Below are 20547 nucleotides of genomic sequence, written 5' to 3' on the forward strand. Positions count from 1 at the left end.
TTAGCAAATTGTTGCTCCCGGGGACTTCCATTCAAGTAACAATCATGATGATCCTTTTGCTACAAACGTCCTACTTCCCACTAGTGCCCTCTAGTGTCAGACCTAACAGCTTTCGGTGCTCTGTAACACTTGTCCCCCACCCTCCCCCCCCCACCGCCCCGTAAATACCGCCCCCCCCCCAACTTTTCTATAATTTGATTATCGATAACCTACTTCTCCACAGAAGAAAATTCCTTTAAGTTAAAGAAAAAAAAATGATTTCTTCCCTCCACATTGCAAACTGATAACAGAGAAAAGAATATATAAATGGCTAACACGTTTGCATTGCGTCTCATTCTCTTCCGTTGATGCGTTTGGCTACGAATTGGGAAATAAAAATGTGAAAATGTAACATCCCCAGCCCACTTTACTGTAGGTCACTACTGACCCTACTTCATGGGCTGTCTAAGATTTCTTCTATAGTGCAGTTGCGACACCGCTTGAATTGATTTTTTCTGCAGTGACAGCTCCAGTCAGACTGGCACCATGGCAGTCTACCAACTCATCTCATTACTATGCTAAGCGAATGACAGCAGCTGGTGTCATGTTATAAAGGTGTTTTCAACACTGAAAACACAGCCCCAGATCTTCAAGGCAATGCTAAATCATTCAGATGGTATCGTTTTTCTGTTAAGAGCATTATTTTTGGACAAAGACCACTTTAAACTTTTAAATGTCCTGCTTTTAAGTAACTGATGACCTCCTCCCACCTTTTAGAGCCACTTTATCCTCCCACCTGTGATGTTTTGAAGTACTTGTTGCTAGGTAACAGTTTGGCAGCCATTTGGGAGGACCGGAAACTCCTGTTTTTTTATGTTCTATACTGTTGATCACAATACTGGGGTTTTATTTTTTATATAGTCCATAAGTTCTTTCCCTGGAATGCCATAAACATTTGCTCATTTTGAATGCATATCAAAAAAGCGCTGTAAAAATGTATATTGCAAGTATTTATATTGTTCCACTGCATTACTCTTGGTCCTGACTGGTTTCCACTGGCAGTTCACACGAGCTCCCAGGTTTCACAACACTTGCTTCCTCTGAAATCCCAGGAGCTTCCGTTTCAACTCGTGAGCGCTTGAACCTGCGATCTGGATACTGGCTGTTGTCAAAAGGCATGCGATGCACACACATAACATGAGTCTTCAGGTTCCCCTTCTGAGAGGCACTGTATGGGCAGTATCTGCACTGGAAAGGTCTGTGACCTGTAAGGCAGGGAAAGACAAGAGTCTGGTTAGAGTTCTGTATTCCTTTGATGGAAAGAAACCTTTCAAGTACAGAATAATGTGGGGAGGCACTCAAATCCTAAAAAAAAATGGTTTATAGTACAAATGCTTTAAAATAAAAGTGAGCATCTTTTAAACCAACCATTTTGCATCCGGATGAAATTAAATACATGGGAGCAACCTACTTGGCTTAGTGGGGACTGAAAAAGGCCATTCACTCCCACACGAAACTCTGGCAATGCACCTTTTTAATTTTTTTCTCACTCTGACATTTTAGTACACAAATATAGGGGCTGCAGTTGTAAGGGGAAAATAAAACATTGTGAGGCTACATGGAGGAAATAAAAATAAAATGCTTGTTCATATACTCTGGCTTGACAGAGGTGCAGTCTGTCTTCTTTCACATTTCTGTACTGTATTTGTAGATATTACACAAATACAGCTTTTAACTTACATTATTTATCGTTCAGCCTAGACTATAGTGCCCGCAATTAGTCGTTAATACCTGATAAGCTATCAAAATACATGGCGGCCTTACATATTATATTGAGAATTAACCCGCTGTTCTGCAACATCACATTCAACGTGAAGGTTATGTGTGTTGACAATATCCTATTTTTGCGGTCTGCACAGCCTGAATTTAACCTTTTGTCTTCTACATAAACAACATTCAGTAAAATCAATGGATTTGTAGTTAAAATGATGAACGTGAGGCCAAAGGGTGTGATGGCAACAAAGAGTTACATTTGCACAGCATTCATTTTTGTTACTCTCTGATCACTGTCACATAAACTATATTCCTCGCTGCACTTATATTTAGTTGGGGGCACTGACAGTGGCATAGCCCCTCTCTTCTTTATTGAGAAAACATTATGCCAGTAATTTTGCGTTAAGACTTCAAAGAATACAGAATAATATTTATTGAACCATGGCCCTATTGATAATATAAGATAGACTGCCCAATATTTGTAGAATACCTATATTTTTATCTGAAAACACCAGGCACATGACGGGAACAAGCAACGCCATTTCTACCTATAGATTCATCATTGTTAGCAGTCTCTGTCTGCAGCCTCTTTTACGTCGATCACACTTTTTAATTGTATAAAAAAATTCAAATAAACTCCTTATTAACTAAAGTAAAGAAAAAGCAAATACATGTCCGGATTTTGAAGATGCTTCCCTTCAAGTTACAGTGATGCGGAGCTGAGTGAAAGGCCCACTTTGAAATACAAAGTTGTCTTTCCGTTGCATTATTCTATAAGAGGCTGCGCCAAATGAAAGGTGTCAGACTTTGCTGGGGTTTTTTTTTTCTCTCTCCGTGGCCTGATACTGAAGCTGTAGCTGAGAAATGACAGATGTCTGCAACCAGCTGCAATGAAGCATGGTAAAGTTTCAGTCTAATCCACTTACTCCACTGCAGTCATGTGAACCAAAACAAATGGGCAGCTCCTAACATTATACAAAACACTGCAGTCTACTGATACTCTCTAATGTAACGTAGCTGATTCTCCATCTTCTCAAAATTCAGCAGGAAACATTTGGCAAATCTTCCCGACATACAGCTCATGTATCGGCGAAACAGTTCTTTCTGTAGCCACCCCCACCCCTCCACCCACCACCCCCCCCCCCCCCCCCCCCCCTGCCTCTCTGATCTTTTGTGTACAATTCCCAAAACATTCTCCTGGCATCTACAAGGAAAACTGGAACAAAACAACAAAAGGAATGCTTGTGTCGTCTCTATTTTACACTCTGCAGAGAAGGATTCACTGGGTCTCTGAGCTCAAAAATGGCTTTGAAACGCTGTGGTCTGAGGAAATTCTGCAATCAGAAATGTCATTGAGAACCGAACGGCCTTTTGTAATATGACCCCATAAAGCAGCCATCACAGTGCTTTGTTATTGCAACGCTTTCATTCCTTTTTTATATGTGTGTGTGTGTGCCCTGCACAGCTTATAAAATGGCAGTGGATAAGTAAATTGTTTGGCTTCTTTCTGAATGTGTTTGCCATGCCTGCAGTACCCCAGATTTTTTTTTTTAACAACCGTGCCACGTTCTGCTGGAGTTCAAGTTTCCCTCTTTTTACCCAAAGTGCACTCGGTGGAGACAAGCAGAACGGTGAAAGTGAATGAGCAAAGTATCACTTCCTGAGCAGCAAGCCCCCTCCACCCTGCAGAGTGTAGAGCAGCAACCTTTTGAACTTTCCTTCCTCCAATCCTTGTAAGGGAAGAGTGAGGACATGAAGTCATATGGTTCTTTGTGCCAAGAGTTCAAACAGCTGGGAAACACAGTGTTTCGGTACACATTCATGAAAAAAAAACTACACAGTGGATTTGGCCTGTGGCGCAACTGAGCGGGATTTTGTTCCTTCAGGCTATAACAACAAGAGCAGACAGAAAGAAATCTTTAAGCTTTTCCCTAAAACTTACCGCAACAACCTTTGCGAAACCACATGACTGCCCTCACACAATTTCCCCAGTGTCTTTCAGGCTACTTTTGGCAGGAAGTCAGAATTACTGTTATATAAATTCCATCTGATGCCAGCACTACCATCTGTGAGTAAAGACTGCTTTACCTATGGCGCGCTGCAAAGCCGCTCTCTCTCCCAGAGATGAGTAAAAAAAAATTTGATTAATTTGCAGAATGCTTGTGATTTGCCCATATATTATTATAACTGCTCATCAGCACATGACAAATTCCCAGCACTCTGCAAAGGAACCCATTCAGCTTCAGCAGATTCTCACCAGCACCTGACAGACTGCAGATCCACTAATGACTTTCAGCTGCTTACAAACAGTAATTCTATCTTCAGGATACATGGAAAAAACTATCAAGAGAAAAAAAATAAAGCAGCAGGGTTTAGCCCATTCTATATACTCAGCTATACATCAAACCGATTTAACTCGTTAAATACTGGGGCATTTGACACACCTACGTAAACATTTCTTTCTTCATAACAATGAGGTGGCTGGGTGGTTGGGTGGCTGGGTGGGAGGGGGGGGGGGTGGGAGGAATGTAGGGAACTGGCAACCTTTCCCCGCGCTCAGCCTTTGAAGGATATATTAACAATGCAGCTAATGCCATCAGCAGACATCTTGGTCAGTGAACAATGCTCTTTTTTTTGGCGTGACATTTTCATAAAAAATTAATTTCAGGACGACACCCTCCTGCGTCGGAGGCAGGTCCCGCAGATGAAAGCGTTAACGTGCGATGCTTCGTCCCCCTCAAAAGTAACGGCATGCATTTGAAGGCCGCAGCACGGCCATTGTACCAATTCTTGAAACCGAAATGGAAAAATAATTCTTCTCTCCTGAATATTAAACCGCCCTTTCAATAAAACAACAATGCTCAAAATGTGAAACTGCCTCGTCTGAGCCAGGCATAGCCTATTACCAATCTCCTTTAAAAAGTGTTATCGCGCAAATTAAACATTAAGTGGCAGATCTAATTTAAGCCTTTTCAAACTGATGAAAAGAATTTTTTCTTGATTGTTTGTAGCTGTTTAACTTTATCTTCTTCTGTGTAACATATAAACCTTGACACATGGCAGTGAATAGACCCTTTGTAATTGAACTGATTGATTGTGAGAACTTAGCACACTGTGTTTTCACTCAATATTATATGCCGTTCCGAAGGAAAAAAAAGCTGTAATCATTTTTTTAAACTGGATCTTCATTATATTCCATATTTTATTTATACCTGCAACCATTAAATCACACGCGTCCATCCAGTCACTGAAGATTCTGCTATAAGAAATCAACAGCAGCTTTGTGGGCCCTGTGGATTCAATACATATAGCTTAGCTATCTCGGAGCTGAAGGGCTTATTTGTCTGCTTTAATTGAAATCACTCCATTCTCGAAAGTCAGTGGAGGACTTTGGGGGTGGGGGGGGGGGGAAGCTGGGAGAGGCCACTCCAAATAAGTTCCATTAATCAAAAACCAGAGTCTAATGTAACTAATATTTTACAATTAGAGAAGACAAGATGGAGCTAAAAGCCATCTATCTCTCTTACACCACATGATCATCGATTCATAATCAGAAGATTGAGAGTCACAAAAAGATGCATTTACAAAAGGGGGGCTGGTCTGTGCACAAGATAATGAACAGGATGAGAAACAGCGGCTCTGAAGGCTGAGTAAAGATGACACAGTGCTTCAATGGTGACAGATGACACAGAGATGAGTACTGATACCTGACAGACAGCGAGTGATGACTGCAGTCCTTTCCCACCATTATGATCCTCAATTATCTCAGTAGGGCAAAAAACAGAGGCTCAGCCGTCATCTCACTCACAGGCTGGAGGAATATGCAATTGTGCCAGGCTGCTTGTAAGGAACACTTTTTCACAATTTTATCAGAGCTATATTGGGTCTGTAGTTTTAATGTCAGTATTCATGATCTGTGCGAAGTAAAGTGGGTGCAGTGCTATGTATTCCTGCTCTGGCACAGGGCTCGATTGCGGATAGGGCTGTGCTTTTCTCTTACAGCACCACCTGCAGGTATGAAGGCTGCTACGCTCTGCTCCTTCACATCACACTTGCCATTCAATACCGTACAGGAAACCATAGGCAGTCTCCTCTCACAGAATTTAATCTGCTGACTACATTTTAATGCAGAAAAGTAAAGAATCTGCTCAGCACTTTTGGAAGTGCATGAATAAAGCAGACTTTCTTGCTCATTCCTCTCTCTCGATTACTCCTCCCGCCCACACGAAAAGCCGTCTATTTGAAAATATGAGGTGACAGCATTTGACCTACTATCGTCCCCCCTTGAAGAGAGAACGGCGCTCTGAAGCTTTTGCCCCCAGTGTGACACAAATGCTTGTGAAAATCTGAACAATCATCGGCAGCAAAAGCTTTTCAGTGACATTTTTTGGGTGTATGATCTTTGAACGTCTGCGCTGCTGCACACGGTAGGTCGGTTAACTGGTTAGGATTTAAAACCCCTTGACCAGCGAGACTGGGGAGAGTTAATCTTTGAAAATTTTAGAAATCACGCTGTCAACAACAATAACTTGCATTTATATAGCGCCCTTTATGGTAAATTGTCCCAAGATGCGACTACGCCATCTTATCAAGCAAACTCCGACCCTGTGCCACCGAAGGAGATGTTAGAACAGGTGTCAGAAAGCATGGTGAAAGGATAGGTTTTAAGGACTGTCTCAAAGGAGGAAAGGAAGACAGCGAGGTGGATGGATGGAGGGGTTAGAGATGGAATTCCAGAACTTAGGGCCTTGGCAGCTGAAGGCAGGGCTGCCTATGGAGGAACAATGTAAATCAGCATGCACAACAGGCCAGTGTTGCAGGAGCAGAGAGGTCTTAAAGAGTTGAAGTGCTGGAGGATACAACAGTTAGGGAAGGGCACAGCCATGAAGGGATTTGAAAGTAAGGCTGAGAAATTTAAAATTCAGGCATTGCTGAACTGGAAATCAATGCAGGCCTGTGGACACCGAATGGGTAAATGGGACTAGGTGCCCGTTAAGATAAGGGCAGCAGAGTTTCAGATGAGCGAACATTTATGTTGAGTGGAAGATGGGAAGCCAAACAGAACAATGGAATGGTCAAGTGTAATAATTCCTGTTCACCAGTTCAGGGAAAAACAACACGTTTATCTACAAGTAGAGGCTATACAGAGGCTTATATAGCCTCTTGGCTGCAGTCGAGGCTGCAGTCAGCTCTCCCAGAAGATTCTGGAACAGAAACCAATTGGTTCCCTGGGTCATGTGATCCTTAGATCAATCCTTAAAGGGACAATCACCCACATCCCTCCCCCTCGAAATCAATACCTAATTTACACAGTCCAAAATAATTCAACATTTAGCAAATTAATTTAGTCAATTATAAATTAAGTCTTTCTTTCTTTTTAAACTGAAATGGCAATGACAGGTGCCTCTTCAGGCAGTTCAGTTCTATCTGTTTCCATGGAGACATCAGTTGTGCCTGCCATAGGATGACCCAGGTACTTCAGTGCTAAAACAGTCGGCAACATTCCCTGATGGTAATATACTTCCTGACAGCAAAACTGGCTGCTGGGGCATCTCTCTTTTCTCAAATGGTCAACGTGTTTCTGGATGTTCCTTCCTTCTACATCCACTTGATAAGACAAAGGTCCCGTTTTGGATACAATGATCCCAGGGACTCAACTCAACTCACTTACAAAATTCCTCATATACACGGCTTCATCGACTGAAAAGGACCATGTTGACTGACATGAATCATGGTCTGTCTTCTACCCTCCCTGGCAAATTTGCAAACACGAGGCTTGGTCTCATTCCGAGACAACAGTTAATTCACAACTCTGCTGGTGGGATTCCCATTGTTGCATGTGGAGTGGTCCTTCATCCCAGAAGGAAGCTTGAGGTTCCAGTGTCCTTTCTGACTGCTTCTTCAGGTCAGATTTAAAGGTTTGGATGACTGGTTCAACTTATCCGTTGGATGCTGGGTGGTAAGGTACAGTCCCAATGTGCTTGGTACCACTGAGTGCCAGCAGTGAAGTTCTGAAACTCAGCACTCATGATTGCTGTTCCATTATCAGATACTATTCCGTGGGTGAAAAAACATTGGTGCAATTTCTCAACCGTACCATGCAATCTCAGAGACTTCATTTCAAACACTTCCATCCACTTTGAATGTGCATCAACAGGGAGCAAATATATTGTGCCCATTGATTGACTAACATAATCAATATGGACTTATACACATGGCTGGTCTGGCCATTCTCAAGGGAGCAACAGGACTGCAGCAGACAACCTTTGTAGCAATTGGCACTGTTCACAGTGCTTGACTAGGCTTTCAGTGTCAGCTTCAATACCAGCCACCAGACATAACTCTTGGTGAGCACCTTCACCTTAGATATACCCAGATGGGCACTGTGCAATTCAGCTAGGAGCAACTCTCTTCCTGGTACAGGTATGACTACCCTTACTCCCGAACATATGATGCCATCTTGGCAACTTAGCTCATCTTTTCGTATAAAAGATGGTTTTACCTCTTCAGAAACTGGCCTATCCTTCTTTCTGAATTTGTGAGTAGCTTTGAGACATAGCCGATTGGCCTTTCAGCTCCGTAGTTAATTTCATGGGACAACAGCACATGGGCACCATATGGAAGGCATCACAGGCAACACGGCGGCACAGTAGTTAGTACAGTGGGTAGCACCGCTGCCTCACAGCACCAGGGACCCGGGTTCGATTCCCAGTTTGGGTCACTGTCTATGTAGAGTTTGCACATTCTCCCCATGTCTGCGTGGGTTTCCTCCGGGTGCTCCGGTTTCCTCCCACAAAGATGTGTGGGTTAGGTGGATTGGCCATGCTAAATTGCCCCTTAGTGTCAGGGGGACTCGCTAGGGTAAATGCATGGAGTTACAGGGATAGGGCCTAGGTGGGATTGTGGTCGGTGCAGACTCGATGGGCCAAATGGCCTCCTTCTGCCCTGTCGGATTCTATGATTCTATGAACACAAGTTCCCTAGATGGGTTGAAATCTACCAACAATTTCAAAGAATGCAGTAATTGTTTGACTCTGTTAAAAGCTTCTTTCTGGGAGGGGGGGAGGGGGGGGCGGTGGGGGGGCTTCCAAAACCAATGATGGTGCTTCTTTAGCAGAATATGCAAGAGAGGCAATAACATTACAAGTTAAAAAAAACTCCCATAGTAATTCACCATTCCTAAAAATGACTTGAGCTCAAATGTGTTTTCGGGGGTTGGTGACTCCTTTATAGCCTTGATCTTGTCTTCCATGGGGTCCAAGTCTTGTGCCTCTACACGGTACCCAGGTAGGTTACCTCAATGGCTTGAAAAGTACATTTCTCATTCTTGAGGCCAACTCCAGCATCTTGAAATCACTTCAGCACCTTCTCTAAGTTAGCTCGGTGTGCAGCTTCTGTCAATCCAGTTATAAGATCGCCAACAAGATACACTATAACTTGTGGCAGCCCCTGCAGCAGACTTTCCATCGTCCTCTAGGAAATGGCACATGCTGATGACACACCAAAGGGTAGGCACATATCCTGGAACAAACCTTTGTGTGTGTTTATCATGACATAACCTCGGGAAACATCGTCTAATTTGAGTTGTTGATAAGTCTGCCTCATATTTAGTTTTGTATAAGATTGACCTCTGGCCAGCTTTGCATACAGGTCTTCAATTTTCAGGATTGAATAGTTAACCAATTAGCAACATGATTAACTTATAGTCCTCACAAATGTGGATGGGCTTATCTGCCTTCAACACAGGGGCTGTGGCCCATTTCATGAACTGAACTAACTGTTCAGTTCTTCCAATCTCTTTAATTCAGTATCCACCTTTTCTTGTAAGGCACATGGTACTAGTCTTGCCCTAAAAAATCATGGGGTTCCCTCTGGATTCACATAGATCTTTGCCTGCAAGCCTTTTTTCTTGCCTAACTTACTGAAGGTGCTCTCGTATTTCTTCATCAGTTTGAGCAGTTCTCCTTCTCACACTTGGAAAATCTTGGTCTAATTTAACTGGATTTCCGTAAGCCGATCATGATCCAGAAGGCTTTGTCCTTTGCCTGATACTATTATTACTGAGAGCTTGTCAGACTGTTGTCCATAGTTTACAAGTACTGTTATTGTGCCCATTATTTTTATGGCTTCTCCTGCGTAAGTTAACTTTGCCGCTGTACTCTTTAAATTCAACGGCCTTCTCTCAACTACCAAAAAGTATGTTGACCTATCACAGAAGCAGGTGCCCTGGTGTCTAATTCCATCTTAAGAGGCTTTCCATTTACCAGGAACACTACAGTAATGGGGGGGCTATCGTGCCCGCTTTTATATCAACCGGGGAGTAAACGTTTAAATCATTGCTGTTAGCTTCTTCCACATTATATACTTGTGATGCTCTACTTAATTGACGACTGGATAAACTTGACTTGCTTTTGCACTTATGGCTTAAATTGCCTTTCCTGTGGCAAAAAAGACATTCAGCCTCTTTATACCTGCAGGATTCAAGGGAGTGGTTACCCCCACAACAGTAACATTCTGATTCAATCTTTGCTGATTGATTTCCTCTTCTAAATCTTCCTGTTTTATATGTGGCTGAATTTGCTTCCCACTTCACTATGACATCTTTGTTCTTGGTGCTAATGCTCACTGCAGGTTCCAGCCCCAACTGGTGAATTTTGCACACTTTGTAACTCTTGTGCACCCTCTGCAGCATTCTCCACTGCCAGTGCCATCTCCGATGTTTGCTTAAAACTAATTTCTGCCTCTGTTAGTAACTTCCATTAAATAGCCGCATTATTCACCCCACAGGCTAATCTGCCCTACAGCATATCATTCAAAGTGGCTCCAAAGTTGCAGTGCTCTGAGATTTGATTCAAGTCACAATAGATTCCCCTGGGGCCACCCCTCTTGAATTAAACTTAAATCTCTGTAATATGACCGATGGCTTCAGAGGGAAATGTGACTTTACCAATTCACCAATCTTACTGAATAGCTTGGAGTTGGGTGCACTTGGGTTGTGAGGCTGCGAATCAATTGTTAACCTGAGTCCCACATGCACTCAGGTGCATTGCCTTTTCTTCCTCTTCTATTCTATTCTGTTTGCCTGAAAATAATAACTCAAACACTCTATGTATTGTGTCCAATCCTCCACGCAGGCAAAAACTGATCTATCAGTCCAAAAAGGAACATTTTTGTAATTATCCTTCTTTGTCTTTACTTCAGTGGAAACTATATACACACTGATTCAAGTTTGCTTTTATCATTGTCATCAATGTAATAATTCTTGTTCACCAATTAAAGGAAAAACAGCAACATGTTTATTTACAGATAAAGCTTATTTGGAGGCTTGCAGCCTCGTGGCTGCAGTCAGCTCCCGAGAAGGTTCTGGAACAGCAAGCCCTGCTTACCATGGTGATTACCCCTACCCTGGTCCCCAATTGGTTCCTCAGGTCATGTGACCCTGCAGATGGCTCCTTAAAGGGACAATCACCTCATCAAGACTAGAAGTTACAAAAGCATGGATGAGGTTCCCACCAATGGTAGATGGGGTTTCACTTAAAGATATCATCAGGCCAGAAATCATGGCCTGATGATATCTTTAACACTGTGATGAAATATTAACTTCATATCAGCAGGATTCGTGTACTGTCTGCCGCTCAGCCGTGGAACCACAGTAAAATGGTCTAACTCGTCAGTAAAAGCCACTTCGTGGTATCTTTGTAAAAACGTGCTTATTTCAGTACTGCTTGCGGGGCAGGAAGAGTTGGGTGCTTCAAGGGTGCTTGTGCCTCCCTAGCCCCGACATCCCCTCCAATTTCAGTGGAACTCTCCACGTGATCACCTTCAGAACCCACTGACTGCCAGATATCGGATGAGACTCTGGCAGCAACTTTTATTTAACTGGGACCCTGTCGTTAAGGTTGGCAGGATATATATACCCAATTCTCCGGATGTACTGCCCACTATTGGACTCTCTTACACCCTACTGTACTCACCACCCTCCCCCCACTGTGAAAGCCGAGACCACTGTTTTATAAGATCAGAAATGACATGCCCTGCAATGTAAAATGTATTCTATAGGCAAGATCAAACTCTGTGTCCCTTTAAAGCCACAATGTCATTCTCAAGTAAACACAATCTCAGGTCATCCACAGTGAATTGTTGTTTGTTCTGGGAATTTTGCAAATTGAAACGCGCTTGTCAATCTTTGGGCGCCAACTATGAAACACACAGCATTTTTAGATAGTTTTCCATCTGCAACAACGTGTAAGGTCTGGAAATGCAGACAATACTTTTTCATTTATTGCGCTTGGTTATTTTATCAAAGCATAATGCAAGTGCATTGTCTTATAATTGATTTGGGGGTATTTGTCATGAGAAACAAAAGCAATATATAAAACTGCGAGGAATTCATCCACAAGAGATCCTGTCACAATCTGCACAACACGAATCTGAAAGTAAAGCACAGGTCAATAATTTCTTAATACCGATGACTTTCTTTAGATATTGTGATCCACATTTACCCAGTAATTTTGTAAGGGATTTTTTGAGAGTCTTTTTTTTTAACACTATTAGTATCAGGCACAATGCTTTCTGATAGGAGTTGACACTAATGGAGTTAAAAAGACATTATTTTATGTCAGGGTACAAATGTAATGCGATGGAGCATGCCCTCAGATTCATCCATGGATGCTGAATGTACTATACTGTGCACTAATATACAAAAAATACATAATAAAACATTTGCAACACATTTGCAGATAATTTTTGCTCTGACTTAAGATTGCATTCATCGTTGGGTTGCACTGTGTAAGGGCTGACTTCCTTTACAAATGGTCTATAGGGCCACCTTGTGGGATTGAAGGAAAATGTCAGCTACACCGCCACAAAAACTACTGCTGAATAATTGAGCGAGGAGACAAGTTCACCCAGGGGTCACCATCTGTAGGGTTAATACTGTTTACACAGTTGGAATCAGGTTCATCACATGCCTGGTACCGAATGTATATAATTTTCAGCTTAAACATTTAAAGTTCGTCAAATATGCCCCATTCCGTAGCTTCATGACATATAAAGAACTCCACAGTTTAGCGAGGCTTTTATTAATCTACTTAAAATGGTCTATCCAATTAATTAGGATTAGGAGGACAAAAAAGTAAAGCAGGTGTTAAGACATGAAGGCTGTCAGTCCATAGCGAGGGAACAAAACAAGTAACAGAAGACAAGGCTTGAACAAAGGGCACACATAACAAAAACCCACAGCCGAATCAAAGACAAGCTTACAGCCTGAAAAGAAGCACAAAGGTAAGTAAAGAAAGTTAAAATAAATCAAAGCAAAAATTCTCAGAGCCAGACAGTGGGAAAAAATTTCAGAAAGAAGAGTTATGTAAATGATAAGGTGAGTATCGTTGGCTTTCAATCATCTGATTATGAAGTACTCTGCAATTATTTTCCAACTTCTAATAATTCCACAATCAGATTTTAATAGGAGGACATGGAGTGGAAGGAGGTGGGGGTTGGGGGGGAGCTATTACACTTACACCTGGTTGCTCAATCTTTAGCATAGAAAATAGGATTTTCTTTATGGGAGGGCATTGGTAATTGGGATAAGCACAAAAATATTCCTGAAAAGGTAACAAGTTTGATGTCATTCTATCTGATCCTTCTTCAGATACCTCCTCACCATTACTTCCTTACCACTAGCTCCTTTCTACTGCTCTTAGGGCTAAAGGGATTAAGGGATATGGGGGAAGGGGGGATCAGGATATCAAATTTGATGATCAGCCATGATCATAATGAAAGACAGAGCAGGTTTTAAGGGTCGAATGGCCTCCTCCTGCTTTTAGTTTCTGTGTTTCCATGTTTCTTTCCTATATTGTTCAAGGTCACTGAGTCCAGCTCACTGCCATTTCATAGAATCATAGAATCCTACAGTGCAGAAGGAAGCCATTTGGCCCATCGAGTCTGCACTGACCACAATCCCACCCCATAATCCCATGCATTTACTCTAGCTAGTCCCGCTGACACTAAGGGGCAATTTAGCATGGCCAATCCACCTAACCCGCACATCTGTAGACTGTAAGAGGAAACCAGAGCATCCGGAGAAAACCGACGCAGACACGAGGAGAACGTGCAGATTCTGTATCATAAACTGGCTGTACCCCCATCACCCCCTCTCCCCCCCAACACCCCCCCCCCCCCCGCTCCCTGAGGTTTTCCAATGAGTTTCTGAATCATGTGGAATAAGACAGTCCCAAGATTTATCACTGTATTATTATCTAACATAGAATGAAATCATACATTGGTTCTGGCACAGCAAGAGCCCAGATCAGCTCTCTGCAAGACCTTATTTATTCAGTGCCTCTCTCTCACCCTTTCCTCATAACCCTACAATTTTGCTCCCTTCAAGCGTTTATTCAATTCCCCTTTGAAAGCCACGATTGGTCATAACCAAGACTGACACCAAGACAAAAGCAAAATACTGTGGATGCTGGAAATCTGAAATAAAAATAGAAAATGCTGGAAATACTCAGCAGATCAGGCGGGGCATGAAGCTGAGTTCTCTCCAACATGCTCAGTATTTCCAGCATTTCCTGTTTTTATTTTAGTACAATATTTAGCTTTGGTGTCACTGAGCTGAGAGAGGGTAGAAGCAGCCAAAGGTTCCAGTTAGTGATCTCAGCCCAGGGACTTGTGCTGGACGACAGATGAGGGCAGGAGGCGACCTGTTTGTAATATCACCCTCAAACCTCCTGGGGAGAGAAGGGCCATTTAGACTGAGGTTTGCAAGGACAACTTCCAGCTATGGAACTGTACCCCACAGAAGAGTCAAGGAGAAAATTACCAAGGAACAAAATGAGAATTTGAGTGGAGCCAATCACACAGTATTAATCAAGCATCCAGATGATAAAGAATGAGAACAAGAGTGCACAGTTACTAAATATTAATTGTTAAACTTTTTTTTATTCATTCATGGGATATAGGTGTCGCTGGCTGGCCAGCATTTATTGCCCATCCCTAGTTGCTCGAGGGCAGTTGAGAGACAACCACATTGCTGTTGGTCTGGAGTCACACATAGGCCAGACCAGGTAAGGACTGCAGATTTCCTTGCCTAAAGGACATTAGTGAACCAGATGGGTTTTTCCGACAATGGTGATCAGTAGATTCTTAATTCCAGATATTTTAAATTGAATTAAAATTCCACCATCTATCCTGGCGGGATTCAAACCTGGGTCCCCAGGACATTAGCGAAGTTTCTGGATTAATAGTCTAGCGATAATACCATTAGACCATCTCCTCCCCTTATCTTCAGCTTTTGGTGATACATGGCGATACACCTAGTTATGCACCATAAATAAATATTCTTTATTCCACAGATGAAAGTTTCTGTAAATTATACACAGAATAACAGATTGCTGGGAGGGAGTTGTGATTAATAGGTTTTACATGATGGGTATCTTTTGCTTCCGAGTTTCCTGGTCAGGCCTACTGCAGAAGGCAACAGCAAGCCACTCCAGTACTTTGCCAAGCATAATCATGGACCAATGCATGGCAGTTCATGGTCATCAATACCCTCCGAGGGCATGGGCATCTGGAGGAGAAGGGGGGGATCCAGTGTTTCAATAGGTATTGTGGCTGTAAAGGGAAAGAACAGTTTAGAGGGAGTACTCTTTGTTCAGAGCACTCTTCCTTTTTACCGAAGATCATTGCAACATGATGGTAACTGTCTTTGAATTTTAGAGAAATTATCACTACCATTCAGTAGAAGATGCTCTCCTGAAACTTTCAGGAGACTTTCCTGTACTTTCAGAGACTTCATTAGTCAACAACAAAGCATTTCTTTACAAAGATCAACAGCAACAGCAGCTGGTTCTGGGATGCCTCTGCCTAAGAGAACTCCTCCCGCTGGGGTGATTCCCCACGCTGAGTCCCGATTGGTCAGCCAAGCCAGGTGACCCTTACTCTGCTGTGTTGCCCTTAAAAGGACAATCATCATATTTCCCTACAAAGAACTGTTCCATAATGAGTGGAGGCTATTCTAAAGCCACGTTGCACTTGCCCAATCTCAGGGTATTATATTTGCAGACTGGGGATGGAATCACAGAATGGTTACAGCACAGAAGGAGGCCATTTGGCCTGTCGTGTCTGTGCTGGCCCTCTGAAGGAATAATTCACCGAGTGCCACTTCTATCAACCCTATTTGGACCCATCATAATTCCTTAAAAAATACCCTGTCAACCTGCTCTTCTCCAAGGAAAACAGTCACAACTTCTCCAATCCATCTATATACCTGAAGTTTCTCAAACATGAAACCATTTTTGTGAATCTTTTAGAGGCAACCAGGGCCTCAGCGACCAGCTGAAGAACCTACAAGACCCCCTTGTCACCACTTCTTGAAAAGGCCAGCCACAAGTTGTGCCAATCAGGCAATTAACAGGTCAGCAGCAGGACTTCCCCCGGGATCAAAGACCTCGTGGGGCAGAAGTCCCACCCACTAAGAGCTGTTGACTAATCCGAGGCCAGCGGCTGTCCTGTACTCAGCTGCGCCACTGAGGAGGGAGTGGCTGCTGTTGGCACTACACCCACCCAAGACATCCAATTATGTATGGACCTGGGCACAGGTAAGCAATTGGGGGGTGGCAGGTGGGAGCAAGTGCACAGAGGCAGCTTTTAGCGGACCACCCCTTCTTCCCAGTGCTGGGCCCCTTAGTCAGGCACTGCGTGACTTTGCATTTGGGATCCCTTCCTGGAAACCTGCAAGAAAACATGCTAGGGTTTGCTTGTTGGTTTCCCTAGATGTTGAACTTTCTGCTGCTGTTGGGTTAATACTAATAAATTGTCCACTTATAGACCTGTAGGCCATTATGGGCCTTCCCACCATAGACTTTATCACGGTGGTGGTGGGAAGGCCTGCCATCTGATCAAATGCCCCCGTCAACAAACTCGTCATGGGGGAAGGTACAAGATTCCACCCTGGGATTGCGGAATTCCCAATTGTAGTTCACGTCATGCCAGGTGGTCCTAAGGCAGCCTTCATGCTCTCTGTAATTAATCCCAGCAAGGGGTGGCACGGTGGCACAGTGGTTAGCATTGCTGCCTCAGTGCCAGGGACCCAGATTCAATTCCACCCTTGGGTGTGTCCCCGTGTCTGCGTGGGTTTCTCCTGGGTGCTCCAGTTTCCACCCAGAGTCCAAAGATGTGCAGGTTAGGCGGACTGGCCATGGTAAATTGCCCCCAAGTGTCCGGAGGATTGCTAGGGTAAATACATGGGATTACAGGGATCGGGCTTGGGTGGGATTGTTGTCGGTGCAAGCTTGCTGGGCCGAATTGCCTCCTTCTGGCTGTGATAGGTAGTGATAGGCACCACTAAACCGAATAACAATGTTAACGACAATAATATTTGTAACTAGTACACATGGAGATCATTTTATAGCTGACTATTGCCTAACAATAACAGAACTGTGGGAATATGTGATACAATACGGCCATGTTTATATTATTTTACTATCTTTGTAGTTCTATTTGTGAACTTCTTCTGTTTTGGGATTTGTCTCTCAAATGTCAATCTCTCGTTACAGATTCAGCATGGACGTGGCATTTTTCATCAGGTGACAAGTCGGAGAAAGGTTTTACAGGGAAAAAAATATGGGTAACAAAGGCAAAATGTACAAAGAAAAAAATGTACTCTTTAATAATCTGATAAATTACCTGTTTATTTATGATGTGTGTTAGGTACATACAGACATGGAGAATGGAGTATGTTACTGGGGAGAAATACATTAAAGGAGTTTGAACCCTCACATGAAAACATCCCTTTTACAGAGGAGCTATGTGTAAATCTTGATTTATTTTGTTCACATCTTGGATGCTCATTGGGGCACTTGATGGCTGGGTAGGATATAGAACCTCTTTTTAGGCCACTATTAAACTGACAGGGAAAAAAAAATGTTTTGGAACATTCAACTGCTCTTCTGTCTGAGGAGGTTCCTTGCCTCCTTTCAAAATTGATCTGTAACTTGCGGCTTTACCCAGGACAGACTGCGCCAAAAAGTCTGGAGAAATCTCTTGAAGTGCCACAGCACAGGACGCTGAAATAATGCACCAGTGCAGGAACATTCAATCTTATTTTAAGAAACGTAACAGAGGCAACTGTGCAAGCAAGCATGCAACCTTTGTGGAAGCAGGATACTCTACACCAGTTCACTCATCTTAAAGGCAAATTAAAGACTTAATAATATAAAGATTGGGCACAGCTGACTAGATTTGTTTTAGCAAATTAAGCCATTTTATTTTTAAAAATTCAGATACAGGCAATGCCACCCCCTTCTTTGGTTTGGTAGCACAGCGGTTAGCACTGCTGCTTCACAGCGCCAGGGATCCGGGTGCGATTCCAGCTTGGGTCACTGTCTGTGCGGAATCTGCACATCCCCCCTGTGTCTGCGTGGGTTTCCTCTGGGTGCTCCGGTTTCCTCTCACAGTCCGAAAGACGTGCTGGTTAGGTGCACTGACCATGCTAAAGGCACCAGAGTGTGGCAACTAGGGGTTTTTCACAGTAACTTCATTGCGGTGTTAATGTAAGCCTACTTGTGACACTAATAAATAGACTAAAGAAGGATGGGGGCAATCTAACCGGGTGAAGCTCTGGCAATGTCAAAATGGTCACTGAAAGGTTTGAGTGATGTAGTTTTGTTCAGAGGTAAATTAGATGCTGTGGTTTCTGACTGGACTCACACCAACCAGAAGGAGATAAAGGATCAGTTACAAACATGTCCTTGCACCCATGAGAATTCAAGGACTTTATAAGGTAACACCTAGAGCTGACTGACCTAGTGGGTCCATAGGTTTAGATGAATAATTAAAATCTGCTGCAGGGAATTATAGATTTTATGGTGAACTAATTACGAACAATAACCATTGGTTGTATTAATAGACTGTGATGTTCCATGTTTGTAATGCAAATTACATACTTTTTGTAATGCATATTATGTCCTAGCTTTGCAGAGGATGAGTTCAGATAACTCAATCTCAGATAATTCCACCAAAAACGTACATGATTAAACAACAATTCCAGCCACTGTCACCACATGTCTTTGTATGCCATTTGAATAATTAAGCAGGGTTACATTCAGTAAAAAAGTCAGAGGGCGGGATTTTCCAGCCGTGCTCAGAAAATCCCGCCCGAGGTCAATGGACCTTTGCAAGGTCCTGTCCCACCCGCTATGATTCCCGTGGTGGATGGGCGGAAAATTCCACCCAGAGAATACTAAGTTGTTCCATTAACTCATACAAAAGCGAATTCTACAAGTCAGAAATGAAAAGCAGAAAATACTGGAAATACTCAGCAGGCCTGGCAGCATTTGCGGAGTTTCGTGGGAGAGATTTTCCAGCCCCACCTGCCCCACGACCAGAAATTCCCACCCGGATTCAATGGACAGTTTTGCTCATCTGTCAAATTCTCTGTCCCATTGATAATTCACGTGGCGTGCGGGACTGAGAGATTTAGGCCAACATTTCAAGTCAGCTCCAATGAAAAGCCACCAAACTGAAAAATGGGGCTGGATTTTACTGGGTGCTGTAGTCCCAGCGGATCCTGGCTAAAACGCTGGGGGACGCCCTCCCCTTGCCCAACATCAGCCTGTAGAGGTGCCAGGATTCATATGAATGGGTGCTGGAGCAGTCCATTTGGCCCTGGGAGCCTGCACCACCATTCAATAGGATCATTGTTGATCATGCATTTTCAGTGTCCCACTCCCACTTTCTCTCCATGCCCCTTGATCCCTTTAGCCACATGGATCACATCCAGCTCCCTCTTGAACATAGCTAATGAACTGGCTTTCTGTGGTCAAGAATTCCACAGGTTCATGACTCTCCGGATGAAGAAGTTCTTCCTCATCTCAGTCCTGAATGGTTTACCCCTTATTCTTAGACTGTTACCCCTAGTTCTGCACTTCCCCAACATCGGGAACATTCTTCCAACATCGGGAACATTCTTCCCACATCCAGCCTGTCCAGTCCCATCAGGATTTTATACATTTCTATGAGAGCCCTCTCATTCTTCTAAATTCCAGTGAGTACAAGTCCAGTCGATCCAGTCTCTCTTCATATGTCAGTCCTGCTTTTCTGGGAATCAGTCTGGTGAGCCTTCACTGGACCTCCTCAACAGCAAGAATCTCCTTCCTCGGACTAGGAGGCCAAAACTGCACACAATACTCCAGGTGTGGCCCCACCAAGGCCCTATATAACTGCAGCAAGACATCCTTACTCCGATACTCAAATCCTCTTGCTATGAAGGCCAGCATGATGTGGGCCTTCCCCCTGGGCAGAGATCCTTAAATAACCATTGATTGATCACTTGAGGACCTCAAAAGGCCCAAGAATAGGAGGGCTGTCCAACACCTCCCCCAACTTCCCCCCCCTCCCATAAAATATCAGACAGCCAAGAGGAGCTGGGGAGTGTAAAATCCAGCCTATTAAATTTGCTTCTCTGTCCACAGAAGCTGCCCGACCTGCTGACCATTTCCAGCATTTTCTGCCAAGAGGTGATGTTATTGCACTAGAATCTTAGTGCTGAACACATCGTAGCAAATATTAAGTGAGGAACAGTACTGCTTTCCACATACCCCTGTTAGGTTAGTATACGGTGGCACACTGATTAGCACAACTGCCTCACAGTACCAGGGACGTGGGTTCGATTCATGGCTTGGGTCACTGACTGTGTGGAGTTTGCACATTCTCCCTGTGTCTGTGTGGGTTTCCTCCGGGTGCTCCGGTTTCCTCCCACAGTCCAAAGATGTGCTGGTCAGGTGCATTGGCCAT

General features: G+C 43.4%; 1 protein-coding gene across 1 annotated transcript in view; it reads right to left on the minus strand.

The window, feature by feature from the left end:
* Positions 1 to 307: 307 nt before the first annotated feature.
* znf536 (zinc finger protein 536) overlaps positions 308 to 20547 on the minus strand; it is a 346188-nt gene continuing 325948 nt past the window's right edge. The window contains exon 5 of the mRNA XM_078210243.1: positions 308 to 1244. Within this exon, the coding sequence (XP_078066369.1) occupies positions 1009 to 1244 (236 nt within the window). The 3' untranslated portion in view covers positions 308 to 1008. The remainder of the gene's footprint in view (positions 1245 to 20547) is intronic.

The sequence above is a fragment of the Mustelus asterias genome, chromosome 4 (genome assembly GCF_964213995.1).
Source record: "Mustelus asterias chromosome 4, sMusAst1.hap1.1, whole genome shotgun sequence".
In the NCBI taxonomy this organism is placed as follows: Eukaryota; Metazoa; Chordata; class Chondrichthyes; order Carcharhiniformes; family Triakidae; genus Mustelus; species Mustelus asterias.